We start from the raw sequence: 19,659 nt of genomic DNA, 5'->3' as shown, positions 1-19,659 counted from the left end.
GTGGGGAACCTTTTTTCCACCAAGGGCCATTTGGATATTTATAACATCATTCGCGGGCCATACAAAATTATCAACTTAAAAATTAGGGGTGAAATGAGGATACACTGGCTAAGAACTTCCCACACACACACGCATTCTGGCTTTGCCCCCTTTAACCCCTCCATTGTCGCCACTTCTGCCCCCAGCCCTCTTGTAGTACAGAGGGAATACGTTTCTCCACGGCCCAGGTAGGAAAGAGTTAACACAGTTTCTTGGGCAGTCCTAGCAGCTCCATAGCTAATGACTCTTCTGCAAGGGGAAAAAAGGTTCCTTTTCTCAGCAAAACAAACTCACATCCACCTTGAATAGAGGCTACTTCTGTCTGCGAGAGGGGGCAGATCACCAGTCTTAGGTCCTTCTGAGCTAGAGATCTGCCAGGATCCGCGAAGGGCCAGACCAAATGACTTCGCGGGCCTTAAAAGGCCCCCGGGCCTGACGTTCCACACCCCAACTTAGGGTTTCAGCTGTAGGGGGATGATTGACATAATGTTATGAATCTTCTTTTGAATTAGGTCTTTCGAACTTCAGGCAACCTTCCCCAAGGAATCCCTGCTTTCAGTCTTGATCTATGACTATGACTTGATAGGTTCAGACGACCTAATTGGAGAGACGAAAATTGATTTGGAAAATCGTTTCTATAGCAGGCATCGAGCCACCTGTGGGTTGCAAAGCCAATATGAAATGTAAGCTTCTCAGTCTATTAACAATTGGTTAAGGAACAGCTGGCAGAGAAGCTTCGAGCAGAAGCTACAGGCTGCCAAAGGCAGGCCCTCTAAGAGGTCCAGAGAGTCCAAGACTTAGGGTTGTCTCCAGGTGGGGCCTTAGGGTTTCCCAGGTGGTGGCTGGAGATCTCCTGCTATTATAAGTGATCTCTACCCGATAGAGATCGGTTAACCTGGAGAAAATGGCCGCTTTGGCAATTGGACTCTATGGCATAGAAGTCCCTCCCCAGCCTGCTGCAGTGGTTAAGAGCAGTGGACTCTGATCTGGAGAACAGGGTTTGATTCCCCACTCCTCCACATGAGCGGCGGAGGCTAATCTGGTGAACTGGATTTGTTTCCCCACTCCTACACATGAAGCCAGCTGGGTGACCTTGAGTAGTCACACTCTCTCAGCCCCACCTTCCTCACAGGGTGTCTGTTTTGGGGAGGGGAAGGTGATTGTAAATCGGTTTAATTCTTCCTTAAGTGGTAGAGAAAGTTGGCATATAAAAACCAACTCTTCTTCTTCTTCCCCAAACCTCGCCCTCCTCAGGCTCCGCCCCAAAATCTCCAGGTATTTCCCAACCCGGAGCTGTCAACCCTATGGGGCTGGCAATCTCCCAGAATTACAAATAATCTTCAGATTACAGAGACTACAGGCTAAATGGCTGCTGTGGAGAGTGGACCCTATGTCTTTATACCCCACCGAGGTCACTCCCCTCCCCAAACCCCGCCCTCCCCCAGGCTCGTGTCACCCCTATCTTCTGGTTGAGCCCACACTGTCATACAAAACAGATTGTGACCCTAAGTAACCTCCCTATCTTCTAAAACCATTGTCTCTGATTTGCAGTGAAGGATACAATGCCTGGCGAGATGCCACCAAGCCAACTGAGATCCTAACCAAGCTGTGCAAAGATAACAGACTGAACGGGCCCTTCATGCAGCCAGGGAAGATTCAAATAGGGGGCAAAGTCTTTACAGGGCAGACCGTCTTCCAGGAAGATGAGAATGGTAACCATACTGTTTATAATCTATTTCGATCAGGATCTGAATCACTATAACAACCACTGACAACAGAATATACATATATTGCGTTCTTTTAATTATTTTTCCCCCTGTTAAGTTCCATCAACAACAGCCGCTGCCGCATTATGGGTAATTAAGTGTAAAAGATGTGCACCTCCAAACATTCAAGACAATATTTGATTTTTATCCCGCCTTGAGCCCTGTTCCAGCAGGGAAAGAGTGGGATGTGAACCTAGTTAAATAAATAAATGAATAAACAATTGTTGACATCTGTTGTCCAACTGCAGTAGGCGACAGTCCCTTGGGCATGAGCAAAAGTTTAATATCATTTTATATTTGTTCATATTTCATCAGCTATTTTGATTTTCTGCTTTTTTTTTTTTTTGCTGTGGGCTTACTAGGATTGTTTGCATTCTGTATGAATGTGTACTGTTTTTATCTGCAAGTTATCAGCTGGAGATCAGTTGTAATTAGGGTTGCCAGGTCCCTCTTCTCAACCGGTGGGAGATTTCGAGGGCAGAGCCTGAAGAGGGCAGGTTTTGGGGAAGGGAGGGACTTCAATGCCATAGAGTTCAATTGCCAAAGCAGCCATTTTTCTCCAGGTGATCTGATCTCTATCGGCTGGAGATCAGTTGAATTAGCAGGAGATCTCCAGCTAGTACCTGGAGGTTGGCAACCTTAAGAGAAGGGGACAATAATGTTGTAATTGGCTTTGGGTTCCTATTGAGAAGAAAAGCATGGTATAAATATCTAAATTAATAGCAATACTAATAATCATGAGATAACAGTCTGAAATTTTAATGGTGTCAATCAGATCATTGGTGTCATTAAAGAATAACTTATTTTGAGAAGGAGGGGAACCTGAAGAAGCAAGAAAGCAAAATTCTTAAGTAAAATTTATAGGCTGTGGTCTTAACCCACCTCTAGAAGCACTCAAAGTGTCAGTGTGTGATTAGTTGCATGAAAATCAGGAAGAAGATGCACACCAGAAAGCTTTCAAAGCAGAGCGGTGGCGTGACTGCATCCTCATTCACTCAGTGTGCCTTCAGAAGCCAATTCCAACGCACGTCCAATTTATGCCCACTGATTCCAATCCGGCAAGTGATCCATGAATATAGTTGAGCCATGTCGCTTACAGTGATTCACAACCTCCTGAAGGTTAACTTAATTTTCTTATTGTTCCATGGGGTATTCCTGGGCACAAGCATGGAGCATGCTTTATGCGTTTCTCCCTTTGGAGTCGTTAAAAGCATCTTTATAGCAAATCAGATTTTCTTTTTTAATGAGCACCTTCGCTAATTGACAGAGCCACATTAATCAGTACCTTAATGCGCAAACTCGGTTTCTCCCTGCCCTTTCTCCTGAAGAAGAACCTGTCGAATCATACGAACACCTCGCACTGAAAGTTTTACGGTCCTGGAATGAAATCCCCGGGGTCGGTTGTAAGATGGTGCCCGAACACATCGAGACTCGGCCCATCTATCACAAAGACAAGCCTGGCATGGAGCAGGTAAATGCTTCCACATTTGGGGGAGGGGGGAGTTTAGGTGAGGAAACTGAAAATGGTGATGAATTGTGGGTTTGATTTGTGCAAGGGAAAAGAGCAATTGAAGCAGAGAATTGGGGGTCAAAAAAACAAAGGTAGCAAATTTGCGATCATCTCTAGTTGGCTCTTGCTTATAAAGCCCTCAATGTCCTGGGCCCAGCCAGGAATTTTAAAAGAAAGTCTCCTGCTATACGATGTGTTCATCAGGAGGGGCCTTATTTTGTACTGCTGTGCCACCAGAGGCAAAATATTTACTATGAAAAGCATGGCCATTTATGTAGTACCTTGTGGAAAATCTGCCAAAACTTTTTTTTTGGGCTGCCGCTGGGGGGGAAGGCAGCCTGACACAGTGAACACAGAATTACTATTGCATTTATAACTTTTTGACCGTGTAGGACCTATCACGTGTGCTTATTTCTTTTTATGTTTTTAAAAGGAGGTTTCGCTTTTCATGTGTTTAATATTAGGAACTGGCTGAGGGGGGGGTGTTGTGTTGAAGGCAGTGTAAACATTTTAAGTAAAATTAATGAATAATGATATAGCCCAAACTTGGGTTGCCAGAAGAATGCTGATAGGAAGAAAGTAGATTCCCTTGAAATGTGGTGTTGGAGGACAGTGTTATGGATACCGTGGACTGCCAAAAAAAACCAAATCAGTGGGTTATAGATACAAATCAAGCCTGAACTGACCCTAGAAGCTAAAATGACTAAACTGAGGCTGTCGTATTTTGGTCACGTCATGAGACGACAAGAGTCACTGGAAAAGACAGTCATGCTAGGAAAAGTTGAAGGCAGCAGGAAAAGAGGAAGACCCAACATGAGATGGATTGACTATAAAAGAAGCCACCGCCCTCAATTTGCAAGATCTGAGCAAGGCTGTCAAAGATAGGACATTTTGGAGGACATTGATTCATAGGGTCGCCGTGAGTCGGAAGCGACTTGAGGGCACTTAACACAACACACAGGGTTGAGGGCCTCCCACTATGGTGAGAGAGAGAAAAAAAACCTGGTGTCACGGGGCATGAAGTCACTTCCAGGGAAAATCTGGAAGTGATGTCACATAGCTCTAGGAATCACCGGAACTCAGCTGTTGATAGCTTGCTACCAGCAAGATCACTTCTCCCCCTGCCAAGAATCCCTCTAGCCAAGGATTAAGTACCCATGAGGAGAGGAAGGCACATATTACAACCAGAGTATTTGCTCCCTTCCTGGGCTATGCTTTGAAGCATTCAGTGACCTGGTTTTTCTCAGATCCCTGGATGCTGCAGTATACTTGCTTCTGTTGAAATTTTATTTGTAAAAAATTTTTTTTAATGAGGCTAGAATATTAAACTGGATATGTTATGTTTTTTTTCTAAAAGGGCCGTGTGCAGATGTGGGTAGACATGTTTCCGAAGGATATGCCACTCCCAGGGCCTCCTGTTGATATCTCACCCAGAAAACCCAAAGGGTAACTCATTTCACACTCCTCTCTGCTTTTGTACCAACATTATTAATGCGATATCTTTCTTAGGCCATTTTCACAAGGGGCGCTTAAATCACTGTATGCTTTTCTCCTTTCTGTGATGTTGAATTTAAAGCCTGCAGTGATGGAAGCATCCCTGACATAAAATCTTCCATCTTCCTCTTCCTATCTTCTATGAAAATCATTTCAGAAGGTAGCTCTGTTGGTCTGCAGTAGAACAGCTAGATTCAAGTCCACCCTAGAGACCAACAAGATTTTGGGGGTATAACATTTCAAGAGTCAAAGCTCAACGAAGGGAACTTTGACTCTCGAAAGCTTATATACCAAAAATCTTGTTGGTTTCTAAGGAGAGACTTTCTCTCGTGAGCTGACTACTCCCAGGTTTTGTTGAGACAAACAGTGTAATCCTAAACAGAGTCACACCCTTCTAAGCTCAGTAACTTCAGTGGGCTCAAAAGGAGTGCCAGCGTGGTGTAGTGGTTAAGAGCGGTGGTTTGGAGCGGTGGACTCAGATCTGGAGAACCGGGTTGGATTCCCCACTCCTTCACATGAGTGGCGGAGGCTAACGTGGTGAACTGGATTTTTTTCCCCACTCTACACATGAAGCCAGCTGGGTCACCTTGGGCTAGTCATAGCTCTCTCAGCCCCACCTACCTCACAGGGTGTCTGTTGTGGGGAAGGGAAGGTGATTGTAAGCCGGTTTGATTCTTCCTTAAGTGGTCGAGAAAGTCGGCATATAAAAAAACGATTCTTCTTCTCTTCTTAGAATTGCACTGCTAGACTGGTAATACTTGAAAGGGTAGGACTTCATGCGTCTAAGAAAGTGTGCTCTGGCTCACAAAAGCTGGTGCCATGACAAATTTGTCAGTCATTGTTAGTCATGCCACACGACTCCATTCCCATGTACTGCACACCTTTTTAAAAAAAAAGTCCCATGTCTGGTATCAGAGGGGAGTTTGGCAGATTCCCCGGTTTATACTTATGGCCCCCCAAACCTGAGACCTAGAGCTTCCATCTTGGCTTTGCCTTGGCACTGGGTCCACCTAAGTCAGATGCAACCCCCTCTATTTCTGACATGTAGCAACCGAAAGCATGCCTCAGTATCCCCTGTGATGGAACAAGAGAATCTGAGGAAGTTTCTTAGTTCACATATCTTTCAATCCCTCTATTTCTTTTCACCTCCAGATAGCTAAGGGCCAAGTTGTTTGAGTTCCTTTGATAGCAGTGAACCCTGTTTTGATGCACCATTGCCTCTGGTTAAACAGGTTTTACAAGCTTTTGAAACAATACAGCAACCTGCTCAGTCTGTTTACCTGAGCAAATTATTGAAAGAAGTGATCTGCTGTCTCCTCCTGTCTGAATGACCTTCCCAGCCTTGATTAAACATCTCCATTTTACTCTGGAAAGTTCTTCTTTTATAGCTTTTGAGAGTATTTGTACTAGGGTTGCCAGCTGTGGTTTGAGAAACACCTGGAGATTTTAGGGGTGGAGCCTGGAGAGGGTGGGGTTTGGGGAGGATAAGGACCTCGGGATGGTACTATGCCATAGAGTCCACCCTCCAAATGAGCCCTTTTCTTCAGGGGGAAGTGATCTCTGTGGTCTGGAGATGAGATGTAATAGCAGGAGATCTCCAGGCCCCACCTGGAGGTTGGCAACCCTAATATTTATTTCCCCCCTCCAAAAAAAAAACCAGCTTTGAAACTAAACCAATCTGCTGGAATAAACTTGGAAAATTTGCATACTGACCCTTATCTACATATGCTAAGTGAAGGTTTGGGCCTTGTAATATGGGGAAATAATTTCAAATAAACATATCACTGTGTTGAATAGGCCAACTGATCAGACAGTGTGATGAAAACTGCTCAGAGGGTGTGATGAAAAGCCAAGACACTTAAATCTTATTTAATGTAAATTTAATGAGGACTTTGAATAGCAGCATTTTAGTCTGGGGTATTTTCATAGAAGTTATTAAAACATCAGTTATGCTACTCGGAAGCTTTCACTGTTATGACAAAAGAGAGAGAATTAGTGAAAGGCTAAAGGCTGAAGAAGCCAATGCAGAAGTTAATTTTTAGTCAGAAGCTTTAAACGGATGTATTAATTATGGATTTTCTAGCAAGAGAAATCTATATTTAATATCTATATACTGATTAAATATATCTGTATTTGATAAATGGTAAGAATGTATCTGTAAGCACGAAACTTAGTTCCTAGTTTTATAAGCAGTGTAAGAGACAATTCAAACCCACAGTGTGTTGTTCCCCGTCATTCGTACCTAGGTCAGCATCAAAAGTATGCCTTTCAATGATCAGGGCACGGGTTCAGAGGAGCATTAATGTTCCCCAAAGAAGCCTTTAGTTAATGAGAAAGTCCACCTATTTTCAATCCTGTTTGTTTCCCCTTCAGCACCATTTTGTTCCCTGGTTAAGGTTCACTTTCTCAAACGATCCTAGCTAATCAGGAATCACGCAGCATTATGATATCATAACACTTTCTAGCCCATCAGATCTGGACATGCGCTAATATCAGTAAAGGAAGCCTTTTTAGAGTAAGGCAGGGATCAATAGAGCACACGAAGATACCACTGAGAGAATACCAGTACAATCCTAAGGATAGCTACATCCTTCTAACATTGAAGTCAATGGGCTTAGAATGATATCACTCTGCTTAGGATGGCAATGTACAAAACCTGTTCAGGTAATGTTTCTGGAATACCGTAAGCAAACATACTTGCTCCTTTCACAGCCTCTCCCCCCCCCCAAATCACCAAAAGAAGAGGTTACCTTTGAAAAGTCACAAATTGTGAAAAGCAGCTTCCTTTTAGGTCAATTGTTGGGTTTGCTAGTTTGAAAATGCCCCTGTTTCATCTGCTTTTGTGGCCCTGTGGAGCAGAGGGGGGAACCACTGCTCTTCACATCTCCTGGTAAAAGGCTCTTGGGCAGCAGGATGGGGAAAGAGTGGTTTGATTCAATATGGGGCCACTTCATATGGTCACTGAAATGAGACCATGGTTTTGGAAGCCAAGGCAACTGTGCTCAGCCTCTAAGAGGGTATATGTGACACAGAGAGGGAATGGGATGGTCACAACAGGGTGTGCTCTAACCTTGCATAGACCAGAATGATTGACTGCAAATCATCAACTAACATTTTGACAGTCCGATTTTTATATTCTGTGTAAGCTCTTTTTCTTTCTTTTCTACCAGTTATGAATTAAGAGTTATCATCTGGAATACAGAGGACGTCATTTTAGAGGATGAGAATATCTTTACCGGACAGAAATCCAGTGACATCTATGTGAAAGGGTAGGTGCACCCTGGCATTGCCTGTGGTTCCTCTCATTTTGGCACTGACAGCTGAATTAATGTGTGACCCACGCCATCCATCAAGAAGGAGAGTCACAGCTGTATCAGCCTGTTTTGCATATGCATTCGGATGACACCTCTGTGGGCTTGGCATTTTGGCTGCAAAGGCTCGTCAGAAATGCCACTTCTGACTAGAATTAAGCAGACAGAGAACTGACGCACAGATAAAATGAAGTCCTGCCCTTCCAGAAGCAAAATGCTCAAAAAAAACCCAGAGTTCCAGTTCATGCAGGGCCTCAACATGCAGGTTGTACATGTCTCTCGTTGCAGAAATGAGCCTTGTATTCAGATACCCTGTGATGGGTTTGCTAGTTTGAAAATCTGGCAACCCTACTTGGTATGCGTGGGAATATTACTCAGATTCAAGAAGGAAGGCCCATTTCCACTTGTATCTCCCCAAGGGAGCTTTGACTCTCAAAAGCTTATACTCTGGAAATCTTGTTGGTCTTTAAGATGCTATCAAACTCAAATCTTGCTGTGCAATATGTGTATCCTAGAAGACAAAGAATTACTCATTTAGTGTTGCAACTCTGCTCTGTGCAGCATGCATCACAAACGGGTGTGGTCTCCTGGTTGTCTGTTCCTGCATTGACAGATCTATATATGCCTTCTTCTCAGGAGAGCAGCATTTGCCCCAAGGCACTGCCCATCCAAGAGGGCCCCCCATGTTACAAAAAATTGGGCACGTATTGTGCAGTGTGGTGTAGTGGTTAAGAGCGCTGGTTTGGAGTGGTGGACTGTGATCTGGAGAACCGGGTTTGATTCCCCACTCCTCCACATGAGCAGCAGAGGCTAATCTGGTGAACTGGATTTGTTTCCCCACTCCTACACATGAAGCCAGGTGGGTGACCTTGGGCTAGTCACACTCTCTCAGCCCCACCCACCTCACAGGGTGTCTGTTGTGGGGAGGGGAAGGGAAGGTGATTGTAAGCCAGTTTGTGTCTGCCTTAAGTGGTAGAGAAAGTCGGCATATAAAAACCAATTCTTCTTCTTTTTCTTGTTTTTTTTAATGAAGTAACCATATTAGAAAAGATTTTTAAATATCATATGCTAATAGTTGGGGAAATGCATTATAATCAGACTTTTGAAAGACTGGGGGTGTTTTGTTCCTTAAAGGGGCAGAGATGGACAGAATTTTAATAACTCCCTGATGGAACTCTATCATCAAACAGCTTTGTTAACATTCCTGACATGTCTTAGAATTGCAGAAGATAGAAGAAACACAGAGAAGAAAAAACAATTAGGTGACAGAAAAACCCAGCTGCATTTCCACCTAAACGAAGCTGCTTTCTGGAATTTAGAAATAATGCAGTCACTCTTCTGGGTCTTGCTTGGCACTCCCTGGTTCAAGACTAAACTTCCCAAAATTGTGGTAGTTCCCCAAGTTTATTCCTAAGTGGCTTTGTGACTGTGGGTCTAGCAAACTTTAGAACATTAACATGCTACCTTTATTTTTAAAAGACCATTACAAATAGACTGCTTAGTTCCTTTGTTTAAATAGGAGCTTTTTCACTCTAGTCCATGAGGATAAGCCAAGAAACAAAGGATTTAAACTGCAGGCATGTAGGTTGGACATCACACAACACAGTATACTAGATTTGTGGTTTTCAACCCCATGCGTCATCAAGCTAAGGTGGGTTGTGGAGCGCCACCTGCTGGGCTGCAAGCCCTTTTTGATGCTTTTGGGAAACATCTTCTGCTAGTGTGCATGCACAGAGAGCAAAGGAGCCATGCGTCCTGCCCTTCTTTGCGTGCCTACTGAGAGGAGCAGCAGGGCAACGAAGAGAGGTCACTCAGCCGTGCAGAGGATTCCTTCTCAGCACAGGCAGGTTCCTCCATCCTTATGCTTACCAGGTCCCTCCTCTCTTCCAGCGGGAGGTTTTTGGGGTGAGGTGAGGTGAGATTGTGCGCGTGGCCACACTGATGCAATCACGTCACTTCCGGTTTACACCCAGAAGTGCCGCATCGCAAGGGGCCTTTACCATTCAAACTGGGAGTTTGAGTGGTAAAAGGCCTGTTGTGATGCAGCACTTCTGGGTGTAAAACGCATTGCAAGGGGCTGTTTACCACTCAAACTCCCAGTTTGATTGGTCAAAGCCCCCTTGTGATGCGTTTTACACCCAGAAGTGCCACATCACAAAAGGCCTTTTACCACTCAAACTCGCAGTTTGAGTAGTAAATGGCCCCTTGCGATGTGGTGCTCCAGGTGTAAACTGGAAGTGACGTGTCGCCGTGGGCAGACGCACATGCACATGTTGCCTGCCAACCCTCAGCTGGTCGTCGGGCAGCCAGGTTGATTGGCAGGGGTTTGCCCGCCACCACCTGACAACCCTATCCATCCTTCCCAGCAAAACCTCTCCCTTGTCTTCTCTCTCTTCCACCTGGCCTAGGGTTGCCAGCTCCGGGTTGGGAAATACCTGGAGATTTTTGGGGTGGAGACTGAAGAGGGAGGGGTTTGGGGAGGGGAGGGACTTCAATGCCATAGAGTCCAGTTGCCAAAGCAGCCATTTTCTTCAGGTGAACTGATCTCTATCGGCTGGAGATCAGTTATAATAGCAGGAGATCTCCAGCTGGTACCTGGAGGTTGGCAACCCTAACCTGGCCTGACTACCCCCATCGCTGCCAGACAGTCTTTCAGTGCTCTGTGTGCACTTGTTATGTAGAGCCCCCTTCCTCTGGTGACTCTTAGGCTCATCCTCTTCTTGTAATGTGACTAGGGTTGCCAGCTCCGGGTTGGGAAATACCTGGAGATTTTGGGGGTGGAGACTGAAGAGGGAGGGGTTTGGGGAGGGGCGGGACTTCAATGGGGTATACTGCCATAGAGTCCACTTTCCAAAATGGCCATTTTCTCCAGGTGAACTGATCTCTGTCGCCTCGAGATCAGTTGTAATCTCAGGAGAACTCCAGCCACCACCATGGCAGCCCTAAATGTTGGCAGCCCTAAATGTGACTCTGGTGACACATCTCTTCCTGCCACATGCTCGTTGTTCAGTGGGTCCCATGCTGTCAGCTAGGGTTGCCAGCTCCAGGGCGGGATTTGGGGAGGGATGGACTTCAGTGCCATAGAGTCTAATTGCCAAAGCAACCATTCTCTCCAGGGGAACTGATCTCTATTGGCTAAAGATCAGTTGTAATAGCGGGAGTTCTCCAGCTAGTACCTGGAGATTGGCAACCCTAGGGCCCCTCCTTACTCTCTTTGATTAACTCACATTGAACAGGTGGCTGAAAGGCTTGGAAGATGACCGTCAGGAGACCGATGTGCACTACAACTCTTTGACCGGAGAAGGGAACTTCAACTGGCGTTTTGTGTTTCCGTTCCATTATCTCCCGGCTGAGAAGCACATGGTTGTCTGTAAGAGAGAGAACATATTTTCCTTGGACAAGACAGAGCGCAAAATACCAGCAGAATTGGTGCTTCAGGTCTGGGACTTCGAAAGGCTTTCTTCGGACGATTTCTTGGGTGAGGCCTGGACCAGCGGTATTATTTGAATCTGAATGAAGGGCACGGGAATTGGTAAAGTGCTTTTTTCTGATGCCAGATTATGTGGTGAAAGAACGGTAAATGCTAAGGTCAGAGATGGTGGCCCTTGAACCGCCTCGAACCACAAGGAGAGGCAGGTTGTAAATGTTTTAATGAATCCATAAATGCATCTTGTTGTTCTGTCCCTCTTCCCATTCTGCCCAAGTTAATCCTACTGGGTGTTACTGTAAATATGGAGGATTCAGGTTGCTTTCATCCAGTGCTATGTGGTGGTGCGGGCTAATGTTGGAGAGACACGGGTTGAAATCCTCATTGTACCTCGAAACATATCGGGTGACTTGAGGCCCACCCCTCTCCCTCTGCCTAACCTACCTTACAGAGCTGTTGTGAGGATAAAAGGAGGCATGCACTGCCCTGAGCTTCTCAGAAGAAGGGTAGGATTTAAAAAAACGTTATTCATTTTGGACCTTTTTAATCCTACCCTTTCATCCAAAGAGCTCAGGATGGTGTAGGGTGGTTCGTCCTGCCTCCATTTTGTCCTCACAAGAACCCTTTGTCAGTTTATTAGAAGAGTCCATGACCAGTAAAATATCTATCACATATACAGAATAAAAGGTATTAATTTTTAAAAGGAATCCAAAACATATAACTTCTAAAACATTATAAACAATCGTAAAAAAGATTAACCATTAAAATCCATGGATAATGATAGACACTATAATAAACTTAGAAATGCTATGACATTCAACCTACCTGAGGCATGAACTATTTATAAGTGACTTACATTTAATAATCGCAATATACAGAAATTTAGCCACCAAACGGGATACCCATATACTCTTATCCACCAAAAGATATCTCAGAAATATGTTCTCTGATTGATGCAAGGAATTTCCAGGTGAGCTAAAATGCCTTAATAGGGGTTCAATTAACCATTCTCTCTCCACTTCATACAAAGCACAGTGAACACAAGAACCCTATGAGGAAGGTTAGACTGAGAGAATGCAATGGCCCCCAAGTCACTAGGGTTGCCTGCTCCGGGTTGGGAAGTACCTGGAGGTTTTGAGGGTGGAGTCTAAGGAGGACAGGGTTTGGAGAGGGGAGAGACTTCGATCATAGAATTGTAGAGTTGGAAGGGACCACCAGGGTCATCTAGTCCAACCCCCTGCACAATGTAGGAAATTCACAACTACCTCCCCCACACATCCCCAGTGACCCCTACTCCATGCCCAGAAGATGGCCAAGATGCCCTCCCTCTCATGAACTGCCTAAGGTCATAGAAACAGCATTGCTGACAGATGCCAATCTAGCCTCTGCTTAAAAACCTCCAGGGAAGGAGTGCTTTCCACCTCCCAAGGAAGCCTGTTCTGCTGAGAAACCTCTCTGTTAGAAAATTCTTCCTAATGTCTAGACGGAAACTCTTTTGATTTAATTTCAACCCTTTGGTTCTGGTCCAACCTTCTGGGGCAACAGAAAACAACCCGGCACCATCCTCCATATGACAGCCCTTCAAGTACTTGAAGATGGTTATCGTATCCCCTCTCAATCTTCTCTTCTTCAGGCTAAACATACCCAGCTCCTTCATAGAGTCTAATAGCCAAAGTGGCCATTTTCTCCTGGGGAACTGATTTATATCAGTCGGAGATCAGTTGTAATAGTGGGAGATCTCCAGCCGCCACCTGGAGGCTTGCAACCCTACAAGTCACCCAGTAAATTTCATGCAGATGGAGCCAGTGTGAAGAGCTCAGCAGATGCCGGTTGGCTCCTTTACATCCCCAGTGCTTTCTCTGCCTCGGCGTCGCTTTTCCATTGCCTCTGTATATATGACTGATGTTCTGTTGAGTTTTTCCCCCTCTCCACAAGAGCCTGATTTGCAGGTTCCCTTCTGGTCCTCTCATCCTCCACCATTCTCCTTAGTCATGTCCTTTCAAGACTGACCCCACCCCTACCCCATTCCTAGCCCCTTCCCCTTCCACAAACTCTTAGCTCTCTCATGGTTTTTCCTGTCTGGGACAAGCTGTAAAGCTGCCCTCACTTCCTTTCCCGTACCGTGAGTTCATCTCCCGTTAACTCGTTCCGTAACAGTCAAGCCTTGGAAGTTTCTGACCAGAGTCTGAGTCCAGCCTCCCTTTTTCCATCTTGCCAGTAACATTAAAGAAAGAAACCAGGTAAAAAATAATAATTATAATTCATGCAGAAGTACACAGCATCATACTTAGGGCATCCTAAGTAGAAGCATGGGCTTTGCTTGGCCATCCTACACCTACCACCTTTGGAACCGTTAGAGAAAATAATAAGCAAATTATACTCTTCTTAATAGGAGCTCAGTCCTTAGAGGTTGTCTAAGTTGGAGGTCGTCCAATCCTTGGAGGTTGTCCAATCCAGAAGATATTGTTCGAAAGCTGCTTCAGCCATTCGGTCTCTCAGTGACGTGGAATTTCATTTTTGTTTCCTCTCAGGCTCCCTTGAAATGACTCTGAATGGCTTCCCCCGAGCTGCCAAGACAGCCAAGCGCTGCGACATAAGCATGATGACGGGGACAAGTGAGGAGAACAAGATCTCCATATTTCAGCAGAAGCGCGTCCGAGGCTGGTGGCCGTTCATCAAAGCCGGCGAACTCACGGTAAATCATCAAAGACATCAAAGACTGCTCAGTGCAATTTTAGTGGATGCAATTGGTGGATGCTTTTAAAAACAGGAATAGTATGAAGATTCAGATATCACACGGGTCAACTGTGGAGTCGTTCGGCTTATTATGAATCCAAATCCCCTCTCTTTCCCTACAATTCTAGATCTTCCTTTCCCAGTCCTCTGGCTTGTAGGTGCAGGAGCTGTGTTCCTTTGAGGCCTAGTATTTTCTCACTGAGGCAGTAAACCTGTGTTTGAGCTGTAATATGGGGGCTCAGATGATTTAGTGCTCTTCCATTTGAAAAACTTCCCCATATGCAGAAAACTAGCATGCCAAGGAGGAGGCTAGGGGTTTCTACATGAGGGGAATTATCTATATGGAACAGGAATGCCAGCCTTCAGGTGGGACCTGGGGATCCCCCAGAATAACAGCTCATCTCAAGACTACAAAGATCAGTTCCCCTGGAGAAAATAAATGCTTTGGAGGGTGAACCCTATGGCATTGTGTACCCCACTGAGGTCCGTGTCCATCCCAGGCTCCATACCCAAATCTCCAGGAGTTTCCCAACCTGGATCTGGCAACCCAGCCCCCCCGCCCCAGCCCCTGCTGGTGGCCAGAGGGGACCTGGCAACCCAAATATGGAGGAACATGAAGAGAAATTTCCAGATAGTAAGGTTGCCAGCTCCAGGTTGGGAAATACCTGGAGATTTTGGGGGTGGAGCCTGAGGAGGGCAGGGTTCTGAGAGGGGAGGGACTTCAATGCCATAGAGCCGAATTGCCAAAGTGGCCATTTTCTCCAGAGGAACTGATCTCTGTCAGCTGGAGACCACTTGTAATAGCAGTATATCTCCAGCCACCACCTGGAGGTTGGCAACCCTAAGTAAGGGCAAGTAGAACCACTAGTTCTTTCCCTTTCTGAAAGTCTTCAAACACAACAGACTGGGCAGCCCTCTATGAGGAAATCTCTAGGTTTCCTACAGTCAGCAGGGATTGGGCTAGACAGTCTATAAAGACCCTTCCACCTTCTCAAGGAAGCATATTTCTAGGGCGCAATCAGCGCATTTCAGAATAAGCCTGACATGATACAACCCATGATTTACCTGATTGAGATTAGTTTCAGAAGGCAGCCATGTTGGTCTGCAATTAAACAGCTAGATTTGAGTCCAGTAGCACCTTACAGGCCAACAAGATTTTCGGGCTATGAGCTTTCAAGAGTCAAAACTCCCAGATACCTGACGAAGGGAGCTTTGCTTCTTGAATTTAGCTGATTGATATTGTTTTTGCATCTACTTAGGACTGAATAAATTCAATTATTGAAACAGGATTCCAGAATATCAAACAGCAATAATAATTTCAGAAGAACCTCTTCATTTACATACAGGGAGAGAGTAGTGAAAAAAATGTTAATTTCCTGAGGCATCTGTTTCATACTTAAAAGGACATGAGACATAATTTCCTGACTCCTTTTCTCACTCCAAAATGTCCTACTGTTTAATTTTCTTCTTACTAACTCAAGGGAGTTATTCTTTTTTTTTAAGCCAAAGATCTCCTTGTTTTAATTAAGCTGCAAGATGAGGTAGTCAGCAGGAACATGTGGATTCCCAGACTCTGTGGAAATGCTGGGGGATTCCAGCTTTCATGTAGGCATAATTTTAACTATAGTGATTGTATGTAGAAAACCCCAAAAATGGGGTGAATCACACACCCATTCTGTCACTGGCACTCTCAGCGTGCAATATGACCCAAAGATGAGGGAACACTCATGAACCCATGAAGTTGCCTTAGACTGAATCAGACCCTCGGTCCATCAAAGTCAGTATTGTCTACTCAGACCAGCAGAGGCTCTCCATGGTCCCAGGCTGAGGTGTTTCACATCACATACTTGCCGTGTCCCTTTAACTGAAGATCCTAGGGATTGAATCTGGCAACTTCTGCATGCCAAGCAGATGCTTTACCACTGAGCCATGGCCCTTCCCCCCAAAAGGGGCAATGTACCTATTTATACACAGTATACTAGGTGTTGGAGGAGAGTTTTACGGATACCGTGGACTGCAAAAAAAAAAAAAAACAAATCAGTGGGTTCTAGATCAAATCAAGCCTGAACTGACCCTAGAAGCTAAAATGACTAAACTGCGGCTATTGTATTTTGGTCACGTCATGAGACGACAAGAGTCACTGGAAAAGACAGTCATGCTAGGAAAAGTTGAGGGCAGCAGGAAAACAGGAAGACCCAACAAGAGATGGATTGACTCAATAAAGGAAGCCACAGCCTTCAACTTGCAAGATCTGAGCAAGGCCGTCAAAGATAGGACATTTTGGAGGACTTTCATTCATAGGGTAGCCATGAGTCGGAAGCGACTTGACGGCACTTAACACACACACACACACACACACACACATAGTTGGACACACGAAGCTACCTTATATCGAGTCAAATCCTTCGTCTATCAAATCAGCATTGTCTACTCTGACTGGCAGAAGCTCTCCAGAGTCTCAGGCAGAGGTCTTTCACATCACCTACCACTTGATCCTTTCAACTGGAGACGCTGGGGATTGAACCTGGGACCTTCTGTATGCCAAGCAGATGCTCTACCACTCTGCCACTCCCCAAATTTAAATTGGGAAATTGGAACTGTAATGTTGAGGAAAGGCCAGGGTTTCTCTCCCACCCCTGAGCTGTTTTTCCAATCAGTAATTCACTCTCCCTCACTGCTTTAAGCTGTGGTAGGAAAAGAAAAGAAAAATCACAGGTTCAGTATCCCACAGGATGGGATCATGTGTAGTGATATACAATGCCACTTTAAATATGAAGTGGTTTGAGGGTTTGATCCTGTAACTTGCAGATTTGGTTGTGCCCTTAACAGTATGGCTTCTGCTTAGGCTAGGAGATGAGATCCTTGAAGAATCCACACTATTAAACAGTGACAAGGTATCTGTGAGCTGCCGGTTGCCCCCCTGGCTCCAGCTTGGAGAGCCAGCATGCTGAAGTGGTTAAGAGCAGTGGACTCTAATCTGGAGGACAAGGTTTGATTCCCCACTCCTCCACATGAAGCCATCTGGGTGACCTTGGGCTACTCACAGTTCTTTTAGAGCACTCTCAGCCTCACCTACCTCACAAGGTGTCTGTTGTGGGGAGGGAAAGGGAAGGTGATTGTAAGCCGCTTTGATTCTCCTTAAAAAGGTAGAGAAAATGGGCATATAAAAACCAACTCTTCTCCTCCTCCTAGAATGGCCTCTTTTATCATGGCCTCCCTATGCCTTCCACTGATTGCTCCTGAGCTGAGACCCCCGTCAAAGGGCACTTCACAATACCAACAGTGACAGAGGTTTTGGCTCCTCCTTTTATAACACACCTTAGGTGCCCACTCCTAGATGGAGACAAATAGGAGGTGGGGCTCTGCCAGAGCCTCTGTGACAGTTCAAACTGGGGAGGACTGATGGCTGAATAGCCCTTTGCCAACCTCCAGGTACTAGCTGGAGATCTGCTATTACAACTGATCTCCAGCCGATAGAGATCAGTTCACCTGGAGAAATTGGCTCCTTTGGCAATTGGACTCTATGGCATTGAAGTCCCTCCCCTCCCCAACCCCTGCCCTCCTCAGGCTCCATCCCAAAAACCTCCCACTGGTGGAGAAGACCTGGCAACCCTGGTCTGTGGGTGGACATAATGTTTCAGGTAATATTTTTAAGAAGTGCTGTCTTCAATTCCACAGAGGTGGGATATAGATTTAATAAGTAACAGCTAAGTGTTTTATCATCAATAAATATATAGCTCCGTTTTATGAACCAAGAAATTAATTATTTAGCCACCTTGCCCACTGGCCCATGTTTTAATGAATAATTCATAAGTGTTAGTTAGCGAAGAACGTTTTACATTTAAATTCTAGCCACTAAAATGGACTCTCTTCTCAACCTAGGGCAAAGTAGAAGCTGAATTTCATCTAGTCACGGCAGAGGAGGCTGAGAAGAACCCAGTGGGCAAGGCCCGGAAGGAGCCAGAACCTTTGGAAAAGCCAAAGTAAGTCAGATTGCCACCCTGTCTGGTTTTTCATCTGCATAGTATGGAAATTAAAGAAGTATGTTTGCCATCCAGGATTGATTTTCCCAAAATGTAAGAATGACCAGGGAGAAGGAAATTGATTATTTAAGACGCTGCCTTCAGCAAAGTTTGAAACCTTCCTCCAGCCTACATAGCCGTCCTTCAACAGAAGTGGTTCTTCCGCTGGAGGAAAAGCAACCTCCATTGGAGGAAGGCTCCTTTGGCTAGAGCACTGGTTCCCAACCGGGGGTCCATGGACCCCCAGGGGTCTGCGAGAACTAAATTAAGGTCCGCGAAACAAAGTAATAAACCCATAATAAATTAATATTTTCAATTAAAAGTTCTCTATTATAAAAATATATATTCAACTATTATTCTAAGTTTAATGTTTAACTAACAGTTATGATTAAAGTTTATTTTCAAATTTTTGGAATTTTTATTTTGAACCTTGGGGTCCCTGCACCGAACAAAAAAGTCCTAGTGGTCCCTGGTCAAAAAAAGGTTGGGAACCACTGGGCTAGAGGAAGGCTTCAAACTTCTCTGAATAGCAGGCTTACCATTCCCCCAGTGAGGGTGAGGAATACCCCTCCCCCAGATCCTGTTGCCTGTTTTAAAAACTGGCAGTGTCACAGCACTGTCACTTCTGGTGAAAACCCGGAAGTGACGTAGGATTCCTCTAGGAATTTCTGGAAATTCTATGGTTTTACCAAAGACTTTCTGGTGATTCCTAGAGCTACCCTACATCACTTGTGGCTTTCAATGGAAGTGATGTTGCAGTGCACATGACGTTGTGGACCCCCATGTCTCCACCCTCAAACCTTCCATCAGTTGCCAGGCACACACACACACACACGTATGCATCTTACACAAATGTGCTTTAACTTTCTCTCCTTTCTTATTCTAGCCGGCCTGACACCTCCTTCTCCTGGTTCATCAATCCTTTCAAGTGTTTGTATCATCTCATCTGGAGAAATTACAAGAAATACATCATCATTGGACTGATTCTGATTATCCTGATCATATTCCTCGTGCTTTTCATCTACACCCTACCCGGGGCCATTAGTCGTAGGATTGTTGTGGGGTCAACTTAGAAGATGGTTATCCCTCACGCATGGCAGTAGTGGTTCAGTTAAAAAAACAAAAAGAAAAGATCTGCTTTTTGCCCATTCTCTGGATAAGACCTAAAAGGTACTGGACTGGACTGATAATGTATTACCACTTAACAGTGGTGATTTACTCTTTGTGAGTCAAACCAGATCCAAGAGAAGCAGATCCATGTGTTTGAAACCAGATTTGTCTCAGTCATGTCTAAAAGCAAGGTGGGTTCCATTTTAACAGCCAGCATTTGTGATATGGTACTATACAATATGAT

The 19,659-nt window shown here is 45.0% G+C and overlaps 1 protein-coding gene across 1 annotated transcript in view; it reads left to right on the top strand.

The window, feature by feature from the left end:
* FER1L6 (fer-1 like family member 6) overlaps nucleotides 1–19,395 on the top strand; it is a 114,918-nt gene extending 95,523 nt beyond the window's left edge. Inside the window, exons 35-43 of the mRNA XM_056854664.1 lie at nucleotides 552–722; nucleotides 1,591–1,751; nucleotides 3,134–3,276; nucleotides 4,673–4,761; nucleotides 7,980–8,078; nucleotides 11,357–11,598; nucleotides 14,079–14,242; nucleotides 18,166–18,266; nucleotides 19,192–19,395. Of these exons, the coding sequence (XP_056710642.1) occupies nucleotides 552–722; nucleotides 1,591–1,751; nucleotides 3,134–3,276; nucleotides 4,673–4,761; nucleotides 7,980–8,078; nucleotides 11,357–11,598; nucleotides 14,079–14,242; nucleotides 18,166–18,266; nucleotides 19,192–19,378 (1,357 nt within the window). The 3' untranslated portion in view covers nucleotides 19,379–19,395. The remainder of the gene's footprint in view (nucleotides 1–551; nucleotides 723–1,590; nucleotides 1,752–3,133; nucleotides 3,277–4,672; nucleotides 4,762–7,979; nucleotides 8,079–11,356; nucleotides 11,599–14,078; nucleotides 14,243–18,165; nucleotides 18,267–19,191) is intronic.
* Nucleotides 19,396–19,659: the final 264 nt, after the last annotated feature.

The sequence above is a fragment of the Euleptes europaea genome, chromosome 8 (assembly GCF_029931775.1).
Source record: "Euleptes europaea isolate rEulEur1 chromosome 8, rEulEur1.hap1, whole genome shotgun sequence".
NCBI lineage: Eukaryota > Metazoa > Chordata > Lepidosauria > Squamata > Sphaerodactylidae > Euleptes > Euleptes europaea.
This window is presented reverse-complemented; position numbering and strand designations above follow the sequence as displayed.